General features: G+C 41.9%; 1 protein-coding gene across 5 annotated transcripts in view; it reads right to left on the reverse strand.

The window, feature by feature from the left end:
* The window catches only part of susd2 (sushi domain containing 2), a 135443-nt gene that overhangs the window by 571 nt on the left and 113272 nt on the right, over positions 1-21600 (reverse strand). For 4 of the 5 annotated variants that reach the window (XM_069932927.1, XM_069932924.1, XM_069932923.1 and 1 more), the window contains 2 exons: positions 20235-20331; positions 21-1620 (listed from right to left, as the gene is read on the reverse strand). In XM_069932927.1, the coding sequence (XP_069789028.1) occupies positions 1554-1620; positions 20235-20331 (164 nt within the window). In that variant the 3' untranslated portion in view covers positions 21-1553. Of the gene's footprint in view, positions 1-20; positions 1621-20234; positions 20332-21600 lie in introns of those variants that run through there. The other variant, XM_069932926.1, reaches the window with a different exon arrangement.

Here is a 21600-nt window from a genome sequence, read left to right on the forward strand (position 1 = left end):
ACTGTTCAATGGTCTTTTTATTGTTAAATTTTAAAACTTACTCTTAGTTCAAATTGGACAAGTACGTGGATGGGAGGGATATGGAGTGGGTGGGGCTCGGCAGGATAATAGTTTGGCACAGCCTAGAAGGCCTGAAGGGCCTGTTCTATAGTTGAATATTTTACGATTTCTGTGGAATTATGATATTTATTAAATGTAATCTTTTGAATGAAATTGGATCCTTGATAAGGAGCTAATAATCTCCATGGAAAGAAGGCACCTCTCTGAGAAGCTGCTTGTTGAAAAGCACCAACTTGATAGACACCCTGGTATAAAAGGGAGGGAATAACAGTAAGGACATGTTATAATCATAGATACATACTGCTCAGACAGATCAAAGTAAACAAATACATTTGTCATAGGAAAATAACAATCTGTGTTGCTTTTAATTTGAGTATTAGTTAATGATACATTCAGTCATAAAAAATGACAGACAAGGCATAAAATGAACATTTCCATTGCTTAGTAAAGAACTGCTATATTTATTGATCATATTCCAATAAAAACCAACAAATATATTGTAATTTTGCAGAAATACTTTTATTTTTAAAACATATGAGATTTAAATTAAAAATAGATAGCAAGTTTCAGGTCTATTCTTACACCTATTTGGATTTGAATTCAGTCCTCGCTCACGGTTTTGAAGCCTGATTGGACTGGCTGCACGAACTCTGAGGGAAACAAGCAGGCAATTCTGCAAACCAGGGAAGGAGAAAAAAAAACACCAATTCAGCAGTCTCACTCAAAAATCAACACAGACAGGTATTGTCAGGAATGGTGCTTCTTTTTTCAAAAGTGGCGTGCTCTTTAGCAACTCTGGAGATGTAGGCACACTATCAGGGCAGAGTTGAGAGAGCCCCAAAACACAACTCATCCTTCCTTGGAGCAACAGTGCCAACATTCAGCATGCCTATTCTGTACATGGAGTGCAGAAACACTGCAGGCCTCACAGATCAAAGTGTGGCAAAGGGAACAATTCAGGTGGATTTTCTTTTTAAATTCAGATAAAACCGAAAGCTAAAGTGTGAGGAAAAAAATATTACTTCTGGAACTCTTGAAAGAACTGTAAAAACAGGATTCCTCACATCCCAGCTCCCAATGGGAAGAGTCTTGATAGTCACAAAGTGGTTCAGTGCTGAGTCAATGCATTTGCATTGGTCTGAAGATGGAGAACATTCCCTGCCCTGTCAATAAATCTTACTTAGCTCTGAGCAATCACCTGATGCCTGATATTTATAACACTGTCGGCAAGCCATGTTTTGGCTGGTCCACATGTTATAAACATGATCATTTGAACAGGACCCATCTTTAATTAATTTGTCAGCTCCAGCCTGGAGCTGCCTGAAAGATTATCCCATCTCAATCTGACAGATCTGTTTTTCATTTTTGCAGACTTCTGAAGTTAAAAGAAAGAGATCCATCTTATAGACAGCATTCTCTGGGCTGACAGTAAGGCAAAGGGTTGCCTCGCATTGAGGGTGGGGGGTTGGGGGAGATAAGGTCTCTTTTAAAAGTTACTTATTTTCAGTTTTCCCTGCATTGGGATTTTGAAAAGAATCTTGAGCCATTTTGGCTTTTTTCCTGCAAAAGGAACAGAGAGAAACGTAATCAATAATGTGACATTCAACCAAACTTCCAACAATGGCAGAGAGGAACAGGCCACCCGAAAACAGGGATACACACGGTTATGGCATTATTCTCTCAAAATATGAGAAGCACCCAAAGCTGACATCGAACTCCAAAATTATTGAATGGAACGATTGACAGAACCTGCTCTGGTGATATTTTCACACTGAATTCCTAAGGGTTAGGAATTTGCTCATAACTCTGCTGTGAAGAACAACTTCCAAATACAGTTAAAAAAAACCCTGATTTCCAGAATTCAAGCAACTGGCAACCTCAAGCAATGGACAAAAAAAATTGAGGAAAATAAATTTTCAAAATTAAAATAAATAAAAATAAAATAATAGATAAAAATATGTAAGTTTAAAATTATAAAAATAAATGTTTAAAGTAACACAAACGTTTGGTGAAGATGGGAGCAAATATTCAGCCAGTGGAGGGCCTTGGTCGTCCTTTGCTCGTGGCAGCTGTTTGAATAAAGTTGTGTGAAATAGCAATGGCATCACCCAGGATGAAGAGCTGGTTGGTGCCGCTCGCTGTTGGGGCGACTCTCTTAAAGTGTCTCCTTATCCCTGCTTAGTGAGAGCCGCCCTGGTCAGAGGCTTTATCTGTAAACTTAGGGGAGGGGGAGGTTAATTATCTATAATGTTATTGTTCATCTTTCAGGCAGCTCCATGGAGTGGAGGAACCTGCAGATGCAGTGACGGTTAAATGTTTTCACAGAACGTGACTGAAAATAAAGTAAAATGCTTTAAGGTTTATATGCAAATGAAGTTTGTTCAGTGTAAGTACAATATAGTTTTTTTGTCTTTTAAACTGTTTATTCTTAATGCATAAATATTAGTTAGGTATTGTATGAGTAAGACTCAAGAAACCGGAAAATACTTTTATTCGGCATTTATCAATCCCCATAGGTGCAGAATACCAGAGGTTTTACATTCCAGAAACAGTTATGGGCATACTCACTTTAACAATTACATTCATCTTCATGAACTATACACTTTTCATCATATCTCAACAAAGTGATGGAGTGCACAACCACTTCATGGTTTGTGGTTGCATTTCCTGACCCATTGTAGAACTGCGGCAGGGTTTCGTAAACTGACAACATTTCATCACTCCCAATGTGACTACAGATAATTGTGCATCATGAACTGATGGAATGTTTACAGACTGAAGGTAACACGGCAGGCTTGGGTGAACTGGAGCAATTGATTCAGTCAGCCTGACTCCAAGGAGGACAATCTCTGAAGGTGGCATTCTCAGTCTCTCCTCATCACCCTCCATCTCCTACTTTGTGGGAGGCAGGTGCACCATTTAATGAATCGAACAGGAATGTAAAATTCACCGTTTTGTTTCCAGATCCATTCACGATCTCAACCCTGTAACATCCTCTAGCCCTACAACCTTCTCAGAGAGCTGCCCTCTTCTAAATCCAACCAATCCAGTCGATCTGGAGTAGGTTTACAAAACAACACAATATTGTAGGCTGAATGGCCTGTAATTTTCTGTATACCAAGTTCACTTTCCAGCGAACTTCCAGTTACCAGTGAACCTCCAGTAGCCAGTGAGTCTCCTTTCCAGTGCTCCACAATCATTACCACGGTTACAGCTGTTTTGGTCTCTAACCTCCCTCCTTTTAGGATCTTGTTAAAAAGTTATTTCATAGGTCTTGCATTTGTTCATAGGCCCTGACATCTCCTTGCAAACCTTGTCTGATTACATTCTACTGCATTGCCATTTAACCACACTGAGAAGCAGCATATAAATTCAACTTTTTGAAACTGAAGTTGAAAAAAATAAAGTTAGCAATAGCAGTGCAACGAAAAGAAAATTGCCCAAAATATAACTGCTGAAATAAAGTGGACAGATAGTATGACATTAAAAGTACTTGCTGAAATCATTTGCTTCCTGAAGTGTGATTTGTTGAAGTTGTTCAGTCATGGGGTTCACATTGAGTCCATATTTTATAGTCTTTGTGAAGCAGCCTACTCACACATGACCCTTGAGGGTGGACCCCTTACACCACCACCAACAGCCAGCCTTATCAATCCCTCTCTGCTGATCTTTACACTTTCTCCTTGCCTGCAGCAAATATCTGTAATACCAGCAACAAAAGTGGGACTCAAATCCTGAGCAGATGTTATCCGCGATCACTTGGTGGTATTCATGTTGTCTTGCTCCTCTGCAATTTCCCAAGGTTAATAACCCATTAAAATGGTTGCCAAACTAATCATTTCAAGCATCACATCACTGCCAGTGGTCAGCACCAGGCTTTGATCGGGACAAGAAAGTAGCTTGTCAAGATTAATAGCTTTTCCCTGTTACTGCCTGCTGCCTAGTCAGTGCACAGTTGGGATCATCAGTGGATCACTTATCCAATTCACCTAATCTAACCTGAAAACTTTTTATTGTGGGAGCATTAAAGGATAGAAACAACACTATGATTAACCATGTCCAACAAAGGGATTTACACAAGTTCAGTTTTCATTCAGCCATCAGTGATTGCAGTCTCCCTACAGCGAAGCACAGATGACCTCAGCTGAGTTGGCAGAAGCCAAAACATACCACAACCATTTTATGCATGCATCAAGCCTACACAACAAAGATGCACTTCATTGAACATTACACTATAGTACAAACTCTTCAGCCCACAATGTTTTGCAGACCCATGTAAACCTACTCCTCAACAATCTAATTTTTCCTACCAAAAAACCCAGAGATCTTCCTCCTAAGTAATATAAGAAATAAATAATTTGGACTCGATTTGGATGGAGCACAAAAAAGATTTATTATGATAGCCCTAGCTGTAGCAAAAAAATGTATTATGTCAACCTGGAAATTAGAAGACAACTTGAGAATACAACATTGGTACATAGAAATAAATAAATGTATTCCATTAGAAAAAATAACAAATAATTTAAGAAATAACATCACAATATTCGAACAAATATGGGAACCATACATGAAATACAATAGAGAAATCCTATCATGGACTTCCACCACCTAAAATGACAGAAGGAGAAGACAACGAAATGAACTGACTCAGTATGTAAAAGTAAAAGACAAAAATTTGTTTATTTTTATTAAGTGACGACATTGTTTAACGGGTTTAATGTATCTTATAGATTGAACTTTGAATAAATGGGAAGGGGGGAGAGGGAGGGAGGGAAGGGAGGGGGGGGAAAGGGGAGAAAATGACACTTTATATTCAAGAGAAAAATGTCTGTATGTATTTTGGTCAGTATGGTTTATAGTGTGAAAAATAAAAAATTAGAATAAAACATAACAATCTAATTTTTCCCTTCCCCACACCATAACCTCTTTATTTTTCTTACATCCATATGCCTACCCAAGAGTGTTTTGAATATCCCTTTTGTACCAGCCTCCACCATCACCCCCAGCAATACCTTCCAGGCATCCACCAATTTCTCCTCTAAACTTTCCTCCACTCATCTTCATTATTAGATTTGATTCATTTTAGACCATTCTTTTAATGGGAAGGTGCCAAATAAATGGTAATTTTCTTTTCCTTTAGATGAGGATCAGATATTCTCCCCATTAAAATTATTTAAGTCTTGCTTACTTAGCTTTGGCTAACAATAAGCAGGATTTGGCCAGGGAAATTATTTATGAACCACTGGAAATTTGCTCCAAACCACCCATCTCTCATTTTCTATATGATTAATTAGTAATATTGCAGCAAACACAAAACTGTAACCAGCTCATAAATGTTAAATGTGATGATACTGTGTAATATTGGAGTACATAGGTTGTTAAATCCACCTTTTACTATTGCACTCTCTTGGCACATTCTACTGTCACACTAATGACCAAGTGATTAAACTATGGCATCCAGATGCTAAAAATCCACATTTGACGATGAGTAAATGGAACAGAAATTTATCCATTAGCTTTGGCCTCAGGTTCTCTGGGATTGAGTATGTGTGTTGAGGGGAATGGCTAAAAATCAGCCCAGATACTATTTTTAATTGCAATAGACTATTGGGTGATGGGGCAGACCTCTCCTGACCTTCCTTCTCCAGGTTCAGCTTGGAAGGTGATGATAGCAGCCCTGCGGGGAGGGGCTTGTGTGCCAACACACCCAGCATGACTGAGAGCAAGATCTGTCACAGGTCAGGAAATGTGGGCCAATAGCTATCCACACCCACAGACCACATGGAACAATGCAAGCAACTCAGTTGTTCTCACACTGATCCTGCTGTGTCAGCAAATGCGAGAGATTAATGTGGAAGGTTATGACAACATCCACTGTCCCTGAAGGAACACAGAGGCACCAGTACCGACTTCACCTGATTTGAATGCCAAATAATGGGGAATGATGCCAATATATTTGCAATCTGTCTGACCTCCTTTATCACTGTGGTCTCATCCTTTGGAGATTTACCTTGATTTTCCTTTATAAAATATTGTACTGTAACATATGCGCTACGACGAGCGTGGAAGGAAGGCGCACACATGAGGAGGCAAAATCGAAGACTGCTTTATTGCATTGGCAGCTCTGCTTATATGGGCCCCTGGCACTGTTGTCAGGTGCCTGCGTCATCGAACTGCTGACCTTGGGTTGGCCGGTGTTCCCACCAGAGTTCCCCATCTTCCCGCCATGCAGAGGTCATCTGGGATGATGACCGGTGTCTCCCCCAAGTTCATCAGCCATTTTGAGGGCCAGGGGTTTACCAACTGCTGTGTTGGAGGTGTCGACAGTTAGATTGGTAGGTGCCTCCGGATTGGGGTGAACCAGAAGGGTGGTATTGGCTAGCGCATCTTTGGCCCTCTGGAACGCCCTGGAGGATTCCTCATCCCAAACAATATCTTTTGCTTTGCTGGTGATCAGCACAAACTGGGGGTGCATGATGTGTGCTACTGCTGGAATGAACCTGTGGTAAAAGTTTATCCTACCAGCGAATTTCTGCAGTTCTTTCACCGTGCGTGGTTTAGCAAAGTGCCTGACCACTTCGACCTTCTCGAGGAGGGGTGTAGCCCCATATCTGTTTACCCTGTGCCCCAGGAACTCGATGGTGTCCAGACCGAACTAGCACTTAGCAGAGTTGATGGTCAGCCTGAACTTGCACAGCTGGGTGCACAGCTGTCTCAGGTGGGCGGAGTGGTCTTTGGAGCTGTGCTGGCAATGAGGATATCATCTAAATAGATGAACCCAAATGGGATGTTCCGGCCCACTGTGTCCATCAGCCGCTGGTAAGTTTGTGCCACATTCTTTAGACTGAAGGGCATGCAGAGAAATTCAAACAAACCAAAGGGAGTTATGACTGCGGTTTTGGGGATGTCCTGGGGTGAACTGGGAATTGGTGGTATCCCTGGATGAGGTCCACCTTGGAGAACACCTGTGCCCCTTGCAGGGTGCAGGCAAAGTCTTGGATGTGGGGCATGGGATATCCGTCAGGTATGGAGGCCTCGGTGAGGTGGCAGTAGTCCCCGCGTGGTCTCCAACCCCCTGGTGATTTGGGCATCATGTGGAGGGGAGAACTGTGGCGCCACTATAGAGGGGAACTCCGTCAGGATGTGGGTGGATTCATTGTCTGAGTGTATTATAGAGTCCAGGTGAGGGGCAGGTAGCTTGGCTTTCCCCAAAAGGTAGAGTCTGAAAAGTTCTGGTGTGTACCAAGCGCAGTCCCTTGAAGTCAACCAGCAAGGAGTGGGCCCAAAGTCCTGAAGGTTGCGTCACTGGGGGAAAGTAAAGGTCCATGTAAAGCAGCTGTTGCCAAAATGAAGGGGATGGTTCAGATCCAGAAACTTCAAATGCAGGAGCTGTTGGCTGCCCTCAGTACTAGGCCCTGTTTGCCATAGCGGATATCTAGGCCTGCAGGGGGGAGGACGCTTATCTCGGCACCTGTGTCGACCAAAAAACACCTTCATGACAGTGAGTCCCAGATGTAGAGGAGGCTATCATGTGGGCTGACTGCCACAGCCATCAATGATGGTTGACCATGGTGTTTCCCGAAAACCTGTGGGGGGGGGGGGTGGCTTCAACGGACCTCCGCACCCCATCGCTGGTGATAGTAGCATAGCAACAGCCATATATCTTCAGGCAGCTGTTCCAGGAAGATCTGCTTGAAGAGCAGGAAAGGCTTGTGACCCTTGGTTAAAGCGAGCATCTCACTCAGGGTGGATGGGGCCCTGTCCCCCAATCCGTCTATATGCAGCAATCTGGCGGTGCACTCTTGCCGGGAAAGCCCAAAAGTGCAGGTTAACAGCTCTTCAAGGGGCACATATTTGCCTTGCTTCAGAGGCTGCCAATGGAAATCTACGATGCTTGCCGTTGTGTCCTGATCGATGGCGTTCACGATGCAGAAGTTGCAGGTGTCATTGATGCAGCAAAGCTGGAACTGGGCCTCTGCCTTCTCGAACCAGGCATGCGGATGTGACACCCAGAAAGTCGGAAGCCTGAGAGAGACAGCATGGATGGTCGTTGGCTCCACTTGATCTGTCGGGTTCACAAATGTAGCATATGCGCTACGACGAGGAAGACACACACATGTGGAGTGAAGATTGAAGACTGCTTTATTGCACTGGCAATTTTGCTTATATGGGCCACTGGTGCTGAAGTCATTGGAGTGCCAACCTTGTGTTGCGTCCCTACCAGAGTTCCCCGTCTTTCCGCTGTGCGAATGTCACCTGGGACGACGACCGATATCACCCTAGGTCCGCATGGTCGCTGCATTCATCGGCCATTTTGCGTACTGGTTCTTGTCTCCTTGTGCGGGCCATTACAGTGCCCTTGTAATGATTGTGTTTTATGGCTGGAAATGTTAAGGTCATTCCTCATGGTGGAAGTAATTCTGTCAAGGTGTGATGCAGGTTCAGAAAAATGAGCTGACAAAATTCATCTGGACTTCTGTTGGTTCGGCAGCATTGGGAACTCAAAAAAACTGGGCAAAGTTCAGTATCACTGGAGGTCACAGAAAATTCCATAAACAGGTAATAGTTTTCCGAATAACTAACTCGCAGGGTTTATCTACTCTTTCAAGGATGCCTTTATACAGTGACCTCTTTAAAGCAGATTTAGATTGGATGCTTACAAGAGAGACTACACATGCTGGTAAACTGCAGCAACACACAAAATGCTGGAGCAATATTTTGTGTGTTGCATAGATTGGAGGCAGGTATTTGTGGCTCTAAATGCATTAACTTTCCCTTTGTTTTTCTTTGGGAATAGGGGAAAAGTGAAGATGTAATTCCATATGTTACAAAGATTGATTTCATATATTGGATCACACAAGCAGCCGACATGTTAGGAAGCAGCATAATTTCAGAATAGTTTGATAGGTAATTCTTTCTATCTATGTGGAACAGATCAGTCCCAACTTCCTGCCATGATTCTGCTGGTAGGTCAGTTATTATCATGGGTTCCTTTGTCTTCTTTGAGTGATGTTTCAAACAGGTTTCACAGCTTGAACCATCCTGTCAATGTCAGCATTTATCCCTGGCCAATAAGCAGCAGTTCTGGCCCTCTTGCATTTTTCCATTCCCAGGTGCCTCTCATGCACCCTTTTCAGCATCTCTTGCCACAGTGATTGAGGAATGATAATTCTGCTCTGACTGAGTAGAAGCCCAATGACAACACTCAGCTCAGCTCTGACATTATAGTATGGCTGACATTCACCTCTTGGCCATTCTTCATTCAGATTCTTGATGACCTTCTGTAGAACTGTGTCCTTTTCTGTTTCAGCTGTGATCTGCTTGGATTTCATGTCAGATACAGGAAGAGATTCAGTGATCAGATTCACATGGAGAATCACATCTGTCTCTGTGGAACTCTCATCGTGGGCTTCAGCTAACACAATAAGTTTCCCTGGTGTGTACACCAATTCAAAGTCATAACATTGTAGCTTCATCATTAGTCTTTGGATTCATGGTGACATTTCACTGAGATTTTTCTTGATTATTGCTGTTAATGGCTTGTGATCTGTCTCTGTCAAGAATGTTGGTAGACCATACACATAACTGTGGAGTTTATCAAATCCATAAACCAGACCTAGACACTCTTTCTTGATCTGTGCATATCAACATTCAGATGTTGTCATCGATCTTGATGTATTTGCTACTGGCCTCTAATCTCCTCCCACAGCTTGTTCGGCACCTACTCCATCTTTTGAACCATCCGTAGATATTTTTGTCCTTCTGGATGGGTCAAAGAATGTCAAAAGAACTGATTCTGTAGTTAGAATGGTCTTCAGTCATCCCCATTCTTCTTCATGGTTGTCTGTCCTCTTGAATTCATGTTTGACCTGTAACAACTTCCTTAGGTACATTGTTTTGGAAGACAGGCTTGGAATGAATTACCAGTGAAATGTATCATTCCTAGCACTCTCAATATGCCTTTTTTGTCATTGGGTCTGGGCATCTCTAAAATTGCTTTCACCATGCTCTTGTCTGGCTCCACACCTGCCTCTGATAGTTTATCTCCCAGAAAAGTGATTTCCTTCTCACTAAACTGACATTTTTCTCTGTTTAACTTTAATCCATACTTTGAGGTGCATTGTAGCACTTTGATGAGCCTCTCGTTGTGTTGGTCTTGTGTGGATCCTCATAGGATCATTACAGATGTAAGCTCTCAATGCTTTTCTTTGAATTTGTCTTAATTCCTTATTTCATCTTGATTTCATTTAATTTTGTTTTTCTTTTATATCTGTTTAAAGTTGAATATTATTATACAGTATACTGTTACTCATTGTTTGAAAATCTCGATGTGAAAGTAAGCAAAATTTTTATTCATTTATATACCTTCTATGATGTGCTCCATTGTCCTGTGGAACACTTCCAGAGCTGAGGAAATTCCAAAGGTCATCCGCAGACAGGAGTATCGGCCAAATTTACAGTATTTTGTGTTATCTTCATGCATTTTTATTTGCCAGAAGCCCCGGGATGCATCCACTTTGGTGAAAAACATTGCACCGGCCATCTCACATCTCTGGTTAGAATTTGACAATGTCCCCTCTTTATATTGGTATTCAAATCTTTTGGGTCCATGCATACACATAGTTCACCACTCTTCCTTTTGACACACACCATTGAATTCACCCATTCTGTGGGCTCCTTCATTTCCTTATGACCCCTAGTGACATCATTCGGTCGAGTTCCTGCTCTTTTAGAGGTGCTGGAATCCACCTTGGAGCATGCACTACCAGTTGTGCGTCCTCCTTTAACTATATCTTAGAGGTGAATGGTAGAACTCCAAACCCCTTGAAGATGTCTGGAAATTGATCCAGTATTTCCTCCACGCTGTTCCATGCATTGTTGCTGTTAATGTGGTAGATCCTCTTGACTAGGCTTAGGTTTTCACATGCTTTGTTACCAAGCAGTGATTCATGTCCATCTGGGACCACTGTGAAGCTGAGGTGCTGCTCCTTATCTTTAACTTTCACCATGAGTTTACATGTACCGCTCGAGTCCATTGTAGGCTTTGAGCTGTACAGGATTTGCATGGATACATGGCTTTATCTTCATTGCCCTGATTTCGTGCTCACAGATCAAATTGACTTTTGCATCTGTGTCCAGCTTGAAAGGAATCTTTGCTCCATCCTGCTCAACTCTGTTCACGTTTAGCTGTCAAATGTCTGTTAGTTTATTATCTTCCTGCACAACCTTGCCCATGAAGAGTGTATCACTAGCAGTAGTTTCTTCTATAGTATGTATAGTTTCACTTCTGTTTTGTTTCCCTTTAGAAAAACATTGCTTTGTGTAATGATTTTGTGCCCTTTGCACTTATTACAGACTTTTCCAAAGGTTTGGTGCATGTTGAGTGCCACATCGTTTGCAATTGATTGTCTCTCTATCTTTTTGTTGTTTCCTATATCTAGTTTTCTGTTTATGTGTGTGGACACACATTGTGTCCAGTGAAAAAAGCCTATGCCTTCATTTTCATTGGCTTTTGCAATCTCATGAAACTTTTTTCACATACTGCAGAGCTAATTCACTAGCGTGGCGTATCTTCACAGCTCCAGCTAAGGTGAGCTCTGGCTCTCATTCCAACCTCTCTCTCTCTCACTTTCTTATCAATAATCCAAAACACAATTTAATCATGGATCAATGAATCTCGCAGCGATCCAAAATTGCAATTTCTTGCTTTTAATTACAAGTTTGTTAAAAAAAAATCAAAGCTCTTTTCCTGCAGCTGTGTGCACGAGCAAAACACACACCTCTCAATCTTCTCATTTTACTTTGGTGAACAGTGCTCATCAAACATCTTGATAACCTTGTCAAACTTGCCCCGGTCTTCTTCTTTGGCAAAAACAAATGTATTGAAAACCTCTTGTGCTTGAGGTCCCATCATGGTAAGCAGCAGGGCAATCTTCCATGCATCAAGTGTGCTATTGAGTCCAATGACTCAGAGGCACAGCATGAATCTTTGTTTGAATAACCTCGACTCGTGGTCAACATTTTCAGTCCAATTTATAGCATCAGGACAGGAGCCTTTACACTCTCCATATCTCTCCTGATAACAACTGATGCACACTCTGCACACTCTTGGCGTTTATTCCACTCCTGGAATTGTGTGATGTTTCTTTTATTGTAATACTTTATTAACTCATTCATGACCATGTGGAGGCATTCAACTTGAATCCAACCCAAGCTGCCACCAACTAGTCTTTGACTCCCTCTAATGGTTGGAGGGGATCACTAGCACTCTAGCGTTACAAAATTGACAGTCTGGTACGGGGACACCAATACCTTTGAGTGTAAAGCTCTCCAAAAGGTAATTGACACAGCCCAGGACATAACAGCCAAAACATTCCCCACCTTCAAGAACATCTACTGTTGGAGAGCAGTAGCAATCATCAAGGATCCACACAACCAAGTACACACCCTGTTTTCATTGCTGCCATCAGGAAAGAGGTATCGGTGCCACAAGACTCACAACACCAGGTTGAGGAACAGCTGCTACCCTCCACCATCAGACTCCTCAACAACAAACTCAATCGGGGACTCATTTAAGGACTCTTACTTTTGCGCTTTATTGATTTTTTTCTCTCTGTATTGCACAGTTTGCTCACTTTCCTTTATATGTTTATATGTACACTGAGCATAGTTTTTTTTTTACACGACCAATAAGTGGTAAATTCTGCCTCGCCCTCAGAAAAAAGAATCCCAGGAGGGTATGTATTCTGACAATATATCTGAACTGAGCTGAACTGAAGATTCAGACAGTGTGGGAAAAATGGTCAATGGTGGCCACTCCTTCAGCAGCTTGCAAATCCCAGGCCCCCAGCCCATTTCAATCATTTCTCCACTGGCCACCGTGACAGAGGTGCACCAAAGAAAAGGTACAAGGACTGCCTAAAGAAATCTCTTGGTGCCTGCCACATTGACCACCGCCAGTGGGCTGATAACGCCTCAAACCGTGCATCTTGGCGCCTCACAGTTTGGCAGGCAGCAACCTCCTTTGAAGAAGACCGCAGAGCCCACCTCACTGACAAAAGGCAAAGGAGGAAAAACCCAACACCCAACCCCAACCAACCAATTTTCCCTTGCAACCGCTGCAATCGTGTCTGCCTGTCCCGCATCGGACTTGTCAGCCACAAACAAGCCTGCAGCTGACGTGGACTTTTTACCCCCTCCATAAATCTTCGTCCGCGAAGCCAAGCCAAAGAAAAAAAAGACCTTTCATCTGCTGTTCCCTGGGGTTTCCAAGTCAACTCAGCTTGAGATATTTGTGGGAATGTCCCTCAATGTTACAAGCAAAGAAAGATGGCTTCCAAAGGCCGCCTCTGGTTAATTGGCTGATATTCTCAAGCTTGGTGTCAGTGGACCACATTAATCCTTTGAGGTCTTATGGGCCCTTGTAGCCTTTCTGCAGGTACGACAGAAGTAATCCACCACCCCCTGGATTATCATTGGACTACTAGTAGCAACTTCCTACTTGAATAATACAGCCTGCATTGAAATCACAATTGCAGCCTCAAGCAACCGGCAAATAAATCAAGGAAAATAAATTTTAAAGATTAAAATAGATAAGAATAAAAGGACATTGCACATACAGTACGACACCTGGTATCTGGAATTCAAGCAACTTGCAGCCTCAAGCAACCGGCAAATAAATCAAGGAAAATAAATTTTAAATATTAAAATAGATAAGAATAAAAGGACATTGCACATACAGTACGACACCTGGTATCTGGAATTCAAGCAACTTGCAGCCTCAAGCAACCGGCAAATAAATCAAGGAAAATAAATTTTAAATATTAAAATAGATAAGAATAAAAGGACATTGCACATACAGTACGACACCTGGTATCTGGAATTCAAGCAACTTGCAGCCTCAAGCAACCGGCAAATAAATCAAGGAAAATAAATTTTAAAGATTAAAATAGATAAGAATAAAATAATAGGTGTTAAAATTGTAAACATAAATGTTCTCTGAAGAAACACATAAAGGGAGCAAATATTCAGCCAGTGGAGGGCCTTCGTTGTGCTTTGCTCATAGCAGCTGTTTAAATAAAGTTGTGTGAAATAGAAATAGCATCGCCCAGGATGAAATGCTGGTGATGCCGCTCACCGTTGGGGTGACTTTCTTAAAGCGTTTCCTTACCCCTGCTTAGTAAGTCACCCCAGTCAGAAGCTCTATCTGTAAACCTGGGGGAGTGGGGTTAATTATCTATTATCTTATTGTTAATTTCTCAAGTGGCTCCATGGAGAGGAAGGAACATGTAGATGTAGCAACAGTTAAATGTTTTCAAAGAATAGGACTAAAACTAAAGTTAAATGCTTTAAGGTTTATATATCCTTGCAGGTGAAGTTTGTTCAATGCAAGTACAGTATAATACTATTATCTTTAAAACTGTTTATTCTTAATCTCGATGTATTAGTTAGGCATTCTACAAGTCTTTAGCAACTGGAAAATATACTCATCCGGCATTTACCAATCCCCATAGGTGCCAGATACCATGCATATTACTGTATATCCAATGCTTGTGTCCATTGCCCCTTGAGGTCCCATCTATTCTTCTTTTTCTTTCTTTCTTTGTCTTGGCTTTGCGGACGAAGATTTATGGAGGGGTATGTCCATGTCTGCTGCAGGCTCGTTGGTGACTGACAAGTCCGATGCGGGACAGGCAGGCACGGTTGCAGCGGTTGCAAGGGAAAATTGGTTGGTTGGGGTTGGGTGTTGGGTTTTTCCTCCTTTGTCTTTTGTCAGTGAGGTGGGCTCTGCGGTCTTCTTCAAAGGAGGTTGCTGCCCGCCAAACTGTGAGGCGCCAAGATGCACGGTTGGAGGCGAGATCAGCCCACTGGCGGTGGTCAATGTGGCAGGCACCAAGAGATTTCTTTAAGCAGTCCTTGTACCTCTTCTTTGGTGCACCTCTGTCTTGGTGGCCAGTGGAGAGCTCGCCATAGAACACGATCTTGGGAAGGCGATGGTCCTCCATTCTGGAGACGTGACCCACCCAGCGCAGTTGGGTCTTCAGCAGCATGGATTCAATGCTTGCGGACTCTGCCAGCTCGAGTACTTCAATGTTGGTGATGAAGTCGCTCCAATGAATGTTGAGGATGGAGCGAAGACAGTGCTGATGGAAGCGTTCTAGGAGCCATAGGTGATGCCAGTAGAGGACCCATGATTCGGAGCCGAACAGGTGCGTGGGTATGACAACGGCTCTGTACACGCTGATTTTTGTGTGTTAATTCAGGTGGTTGTTTTTCCAGACTCTTTTGTGTAGTCTTCCAAAGGCGCTATTTGCCTTGGCGAGCCTGTTCTCTATCTCTTTGTCGATCCTTGCATAAGATGAAATGGTGTAGCCAAGGTAGGTAAACTGGTTGACCGTTTTGAGTTCAGTGTGCCCGATGGAGATGTGGGGGGACTGGTAGTCATGGTGGGGAGCTGGCTGATGGAGGACCTCAGTTTTCTTCAGGCTGACTTCCAGGCCAAACATTTTGGCAGTTTCCGCAAAACAGGACATCATGCGCTGGAGAACTGGCTCTGAATGGGCAACTAAAGCGGCATCGTCTGCAAAGAGTAGTTCACAGACAAGTTGCTCTTGTGTCTTGGTGTGAGCTTGCAGGCGCCTCAGATTGAAGAGACTGCCATCCGTGCGGTACCGGATGTAAACGGTGTCTTCATTGTTGAGGTCTTTCATGGCTTGTTTCAGCATCATGCTGAAGAAGATAGTAAAGAAGGTTGGTGCGAGGACGCAGCCTTGCTTCACGCCGTTGTCAATGGAGAAGGGTTCGGAGAGCTCATTGCTGTATCTGACCCGACCTTGTTGGTTTTCGTGCAGTTGGAAAACCATGTTGAGGAACTTGGGGGGGCATCCGAGGCGCTCTAGTATTTGCCAAAGCCCTTTCCTGCTCATGGTGTCAAAGGCTTTAGTGAGGTCCCATCTAATAGGAAACTCACAATTCACCCCTCATAGGAAATGTATTCTTGCCCAATTTTCTGCATGTGATAATGGCAATAACATTTGCTACCCCTTTAATTATTTACTCGGAAAAATTAGATCAAAGGATTTGAAACTTAGGGACATGGCTGATAATTCACAGTTCTACGAGGAATACATCACAGTGAAAGTAGTGAATCATGCTGGGATGAGATTTTAATATTTTATAAATCTTCCAAAGTCATTTTAACGTGTTAATAATCTCATTGCCAACTGAGGACACTATATTCACAATACGGACATATCCCATGTTTACTCGGATCAACTCTAGCATTGAGAAACAGCCGCCCATCTTGGGAATAATGGAGGATGAGATCTCTTTCCTCCATCTTTTCTCACAGCCTCAACGTCCTTCACCTGCACAGGCAACGAATCTCACTCTGCTGCCTCTGGACCAGCAGGCTGGTGGTGAGTGCTGAGATTGGTTCAATCAACTGGTTCACATCACTGGTCCATAGAAACCCTTTCCACTACCACCCAGACCCTCCATAACTGTTCCCTCATTTTCAATTAATTACCACAGAGAGTTTATTGTTTTTTTTAATCAGCATGGCATGTGAATGAGTCAGCGAGAGAAAGCTTGGGAAACAGTTGCCATTGGTGAGTGCACAAGTCAGGTTCTAACCTTTCTTAGAGTAAACACTGATAATGATTTCTTAAACCAAGGAAGTCCTGAATTAGAATTTTTTTTGGTGACTCTCCATCGATTTGGCAGCAGGGCAAGACAATGCTGAGTGGATTCACCAAAAATAGGCAAAATCAAGTTTTTAAAGGAAATGAATAAGTCTGTAGACACCATGAGTGAAGTACTTTGAATTGAAGTTACCTTGATGAAGGTCTCAAGCCCAAATTGTTGGTTATGTATCTTTATCTTTGCTACATAATGAACACTGTTTGATCTGCTGAGTTTCTCCAACATAATGTTTTTACTTCAAAGGGAAATGAGCCCAGCCACAAAACTGGATGAGAGTCTCAATCCTGTTTCAGCCACCAAACATTTAAGGTTAAAAGGAGCAAATGTGAACTTCACCCTTGGGTTTGCCATTTTAGCATTTTTGACCTTGGGTTATATCTGGAAAATAGACAGGGAATGGACAATTCTCACTCCATTCCCATAATGTGATTTATTTAAAAGATGTTGTGGCAGGTTTCAGAAGAATAGAGGAAGGAAAGGAAAAGAGAACATTCTTAATTTATTATGCACAATAAACAGAAATATTATCTCTGATAGCGTAGGGGTGAGCGTGATGCTATTACAGGGCCAGCGACTCGGGTTCAAATCCATTGCTGCCTAGAAGGAATTTGCATGATCTCCCTGTGACCATGTGGATTTCCTCCAGGTGCTCTGATGCCATTCCACATTCCAAATATGCACAGATTAGTAGGTTAATTGGTCACATGAATATAATTGGGCAGTGCGAGCACCGTTTCAATGTGTGTGTAAAATGCCTTGGGATTCTCCTTAATACTCCTTGCCAAAGGCATTTCATGGCCCCTTCTAGCCCTCCTAATTTCTTCTTTTAAGCTCTTTCCTGCTTCCTTTACATTTCTCAGGCTTTGTCTGATTTCAGCTTTGTAAACAATACATTTCCCATTTATTAAAAATATTATTATTGAGTTCAGCATATAAACTTATATTCAGAGTTTTAGAAAAGAAAGCACATAACAAATCATTTGTATACATGTAAGCACCTAATTTGAACTGATCTGTAAAACCATGTTAAACCCGTTTCTGAGTTAAGCCAAATTAAAAAAAAAGGAAAATAAACTAAAAACTACATCTAACCTATCCACTCCCTCTAATCAAGGTTACCTTATATAATAAATAAAAATGAAAATGTGGATCCAATAGTGACCTCCAGACATTGGACAGTGAATCTCCAGAGCACACGATAATTCTTAATTCTTCCAATTATAATACAATTCGAAGAATGGGCCCCACAATTTTATAAATGGAAACTTTCTGTCATTAATATTATATCTAATTTTCTCCAGACTGAAATAGGACATTGCATCATTTTGATTAAGCTTACAACATTTCTTGTTCATCCAAGCTTCCTTCACTTTTCCATTCAACTCTCATCCTCACAAGAACATGCCGCTCCTGATTCTAATCAACTGGCGCCTAAAAGATCTCAGATGTTGATTTACCTGGAAACAGTCTCTCCCAATCTACTTTCTCCAGCTCCTGTCTAATATTGTTGTAATTACTCTTCCCCCAACTTAGTACTTTCACTCAGGAGCAGTCTTAACCATAACTCGACAAGATGGAGTAAAACACAAAAATCTGCAGATGCCGTGGCTGAAGTGATTTCTTAAACATTTCTTAAAGATACATAACCAACACGCAGGCCCAAAATGTGGGTTATGTATCTTTATCTTTGCTATATAAAGTACGCTGTTTGTCCTGCAAATTTCTCCAGCTTTGTGTTTTTACTATCTAAATGATGATCACTGTTCCCAAAATACTCCCACTCTGAAACTTCAATCACCTGGCAAGACTTTATTCTCTATTAGTTCCCCATAAGTCTAATACAGACTTATAGCTGATTGTTCAAAAACCCTCCTGGATGCACCTGACAAATTATATACAAAAATTGGGGAAGTTAAAAATCACTCACAGTAATGTGAGTGGAAAGAAAAAGTTGGAAAACCACTGTTTTAATCATCCCTAATTGACTCGTTATGTGCACAGTTTCATAACTCCAAAGGAAATGGGCCAATGACAATTTTTATCAAGCAAAATATTTCATTAACAATTGGGTCTGGAGCAGTGATCCCTTATTAATCACAGAGCACCTATGGCATAGGGAATACTTAAAGTGGTATGTGAATGGTAAGAAAAAGGTTGAGAACCACTGAGTTTAGAGGTTCAAGCAAGCAAGTCTCATGTAGAAAACAAGCAGGCCAGGTCAATGAACAGAATGGTACTGTGGTGGTACACCACTGGCCTACTGCAGGGGGAAACCTCTGTACCTGAAGAAGAGCATGGGGTGAAGACAACACCTGGCCGGCTGTCAATCAGCCGACCTGAATAGACCAAGCCCCATCCGGTATGGTCTCAATCATCCTCCAGGATATGCCTGAGCTGGCCCTTCGAAGACACTCTCAGAGTTGACTGCAGTTCTCCTCACAGTTGGCTCTGTGGAAGTTTATGTCAAATAAAGCCTGTTGTACAGTCTTTAGGTTTTGTGTGTTTGCTTCTGTCCGATAGCGCACCACGGGTACTGAGGGTGGAAGTGTCTTTATTTTAATGCTCTAACTTCTCCACAATCTCTCCACCTGCTGGCCTACTGTTCTGCATTCAACACCAGTTTAACTCCCAGGTAGCACTAGCCAACCTCCCTGCAAGGATCCTGATGCCCCTCCAGTATGGGTGCAGCTCATCCTTCCTTTACTTTTTATGCACTATTTTGTTTTTTTTCTTTCTTTTAAAACATTTTTATTGATTTTCCCAAATAAGCATGTATATACTAAACATTTATGGAGCACATAACATTAATGACAAATTAGATAACTCACTAAATTATACAACAAATATAGTGCAACCATAATTCAAAATTACATAATTTTTCACATAAAGCATGATTCTAAACCCTATCCCCTAACTATAACTAAAGAAAATAGGTACTTCATTCATGAAATAAAACAGCAAATATTAAAATTTGAAAATAATATTATGCCTAGAGGTTATGAAAGTAATTCAGGAATGGTCTCCACAGCATTTGAAACCTTTTACTTGAATTATTAATTGAGTAACATATCTTTTCTAAATTTAAACAGGTCATAATGTCCCTCAGCCCATCCTTCTTGTACAGGTCCCAGATGCCCTGAAGGGTAATTGGGATAACTCTTTAGCCATGCTTTTCTTCCTGTCCTTGGCCTCACCCGCACTTGGAACGGGGTTACAATAGTTCCATTTACTTTGCACCATACAGCACATTGAAGATGTTGCATTATTCAAGTAGATGTGTCAATGGGGAATTTGGTTGGATTTATTCCCCTGGCATAATTTGAAATGTCAGGTAAAGAAGGACTGGGCAGTATTCCAGCACAAATATTCCATGGAAGGGGGAAGTGGAATGAAGGGCTGGCAAGTTAAATAAAGGGATCAAATTTTTAAAAAACACAGACAGTGAAGAGCTTCATGAAATGATTACTTACTTTTTCAATCGCCTTTCATTCAGGCACAAGATCAGTCCAGTCAGCAGCAGGGAAAACACAGCAAGCAGAGTTCCCAACACGATGCCCAAAATGTTCTCTGTATAAAACAAGGGCAGCTCAACTTATTTATGTTAAATCTCCAGTTCATTTCCCAATTATGAACCTCCCTGAAAAGTAAGCATCAAAAATAACTTAATTTTTTTTTCCCTTAGCTGTTTATGCTAGTGATGCAATTACACGCTAACCTCCAAACCCATGGATTAGAATGATTAGAATCAGGAGCGGCATGTTCTTGTGAGGATGAGAGTTGAATGGAAAAGTGAAGGAACCAGTACTCACAATGATTGTTTGTCTATCCCATCACCCTCCAGCTTTCCCATCCACGGACAGTCTGCATCCCCACAATAGCTTCATTAAGCACCTCTGAATCCACAAACCTCATTGGAAGACGCTAATCTTCATCTCAATGACACCCAAGAAGACACCAGAATATAGAAATTATTAGAGTCAAACAGTGTGGAAACAGGCCCTTCAGCCCAGTTGCCCAATGACCAAAAGATCCCAGCCATACAAGTCCCAGCTGCTGTGTTTGGCCCACATCCCTCTAAACCCATCCAATAAATGTATCCTTCCAAAATGTTTTTAAACATTGCCAATGGTACCTACCTCAACCACTTATGCTGGCAGGACATTCCATACACCCATCACACTCTTTGTCAAAGAAGTTACCTCTTGGATTCCTGTTAAATCTCTTCTCTCTCACCTTAGACCTATGTTCACTGGTAACCTACTCTGGGCAAAGCATTGAGCTGACCTAATTCTCTCATGATTTTCTACACTTCTATGAGATCATACCTCAGCCTCCTGCACCCCAAGGAATAAAGCCCTAGTCTGCTCAACCTCTCCCCATAGCTCAGGTCCCAGAGTCCTGGCAACACCCTTAAAAATCTTCTCTTTACCCCCTCCAGCTTGACAACATATTTTCTAGTAGCTCGGTGACCAAACCTGAACAGAATACTCCAGATAGGGCCTTACCAACATCTTATATGAGTGCAATATAACCTCCCAACTTCTTTTTAATTTCATGTTGACTTTCAGCATGTTAACAGGTCCTTCCAGCCCATGAGCCTACATTGCCCAAATACCCAATTAACCCACAAACCCTGTATGTTTATGGAGGGTGGGAACAAGTGATCATGGATGTGCATCTACAGAATAACTCAGTGCCTTCAAGAGAGTCAAAGGAACTAGTTCTGAGAATAAAGCACCTGAGAGCACTTGGAGGAAACCCACGCAGACACAGGAGAAGAAATAAACCCCTTAAAGATAGCACCAGATTCAAACTCTGATAGCTGGCCTTGTAATA

The sequence above is a fragment of the Narcine bancroftii genome, chromosome 4 (genome assembly GCF_036971445.1).
Source record: "Narcine bancroftii isolate sNarBan1 chromosome 4, sNarBan1.hap1, whole genome shotgun sequence".
In the NCBI taxonomy this organism is placed as follows: domain Eukaryota; kingdom Metazoa; phylum Chordata; class Chondrichthyes; order Torpediniformes; family Narcinidae; genus Narcine; species Narcine bancroftii.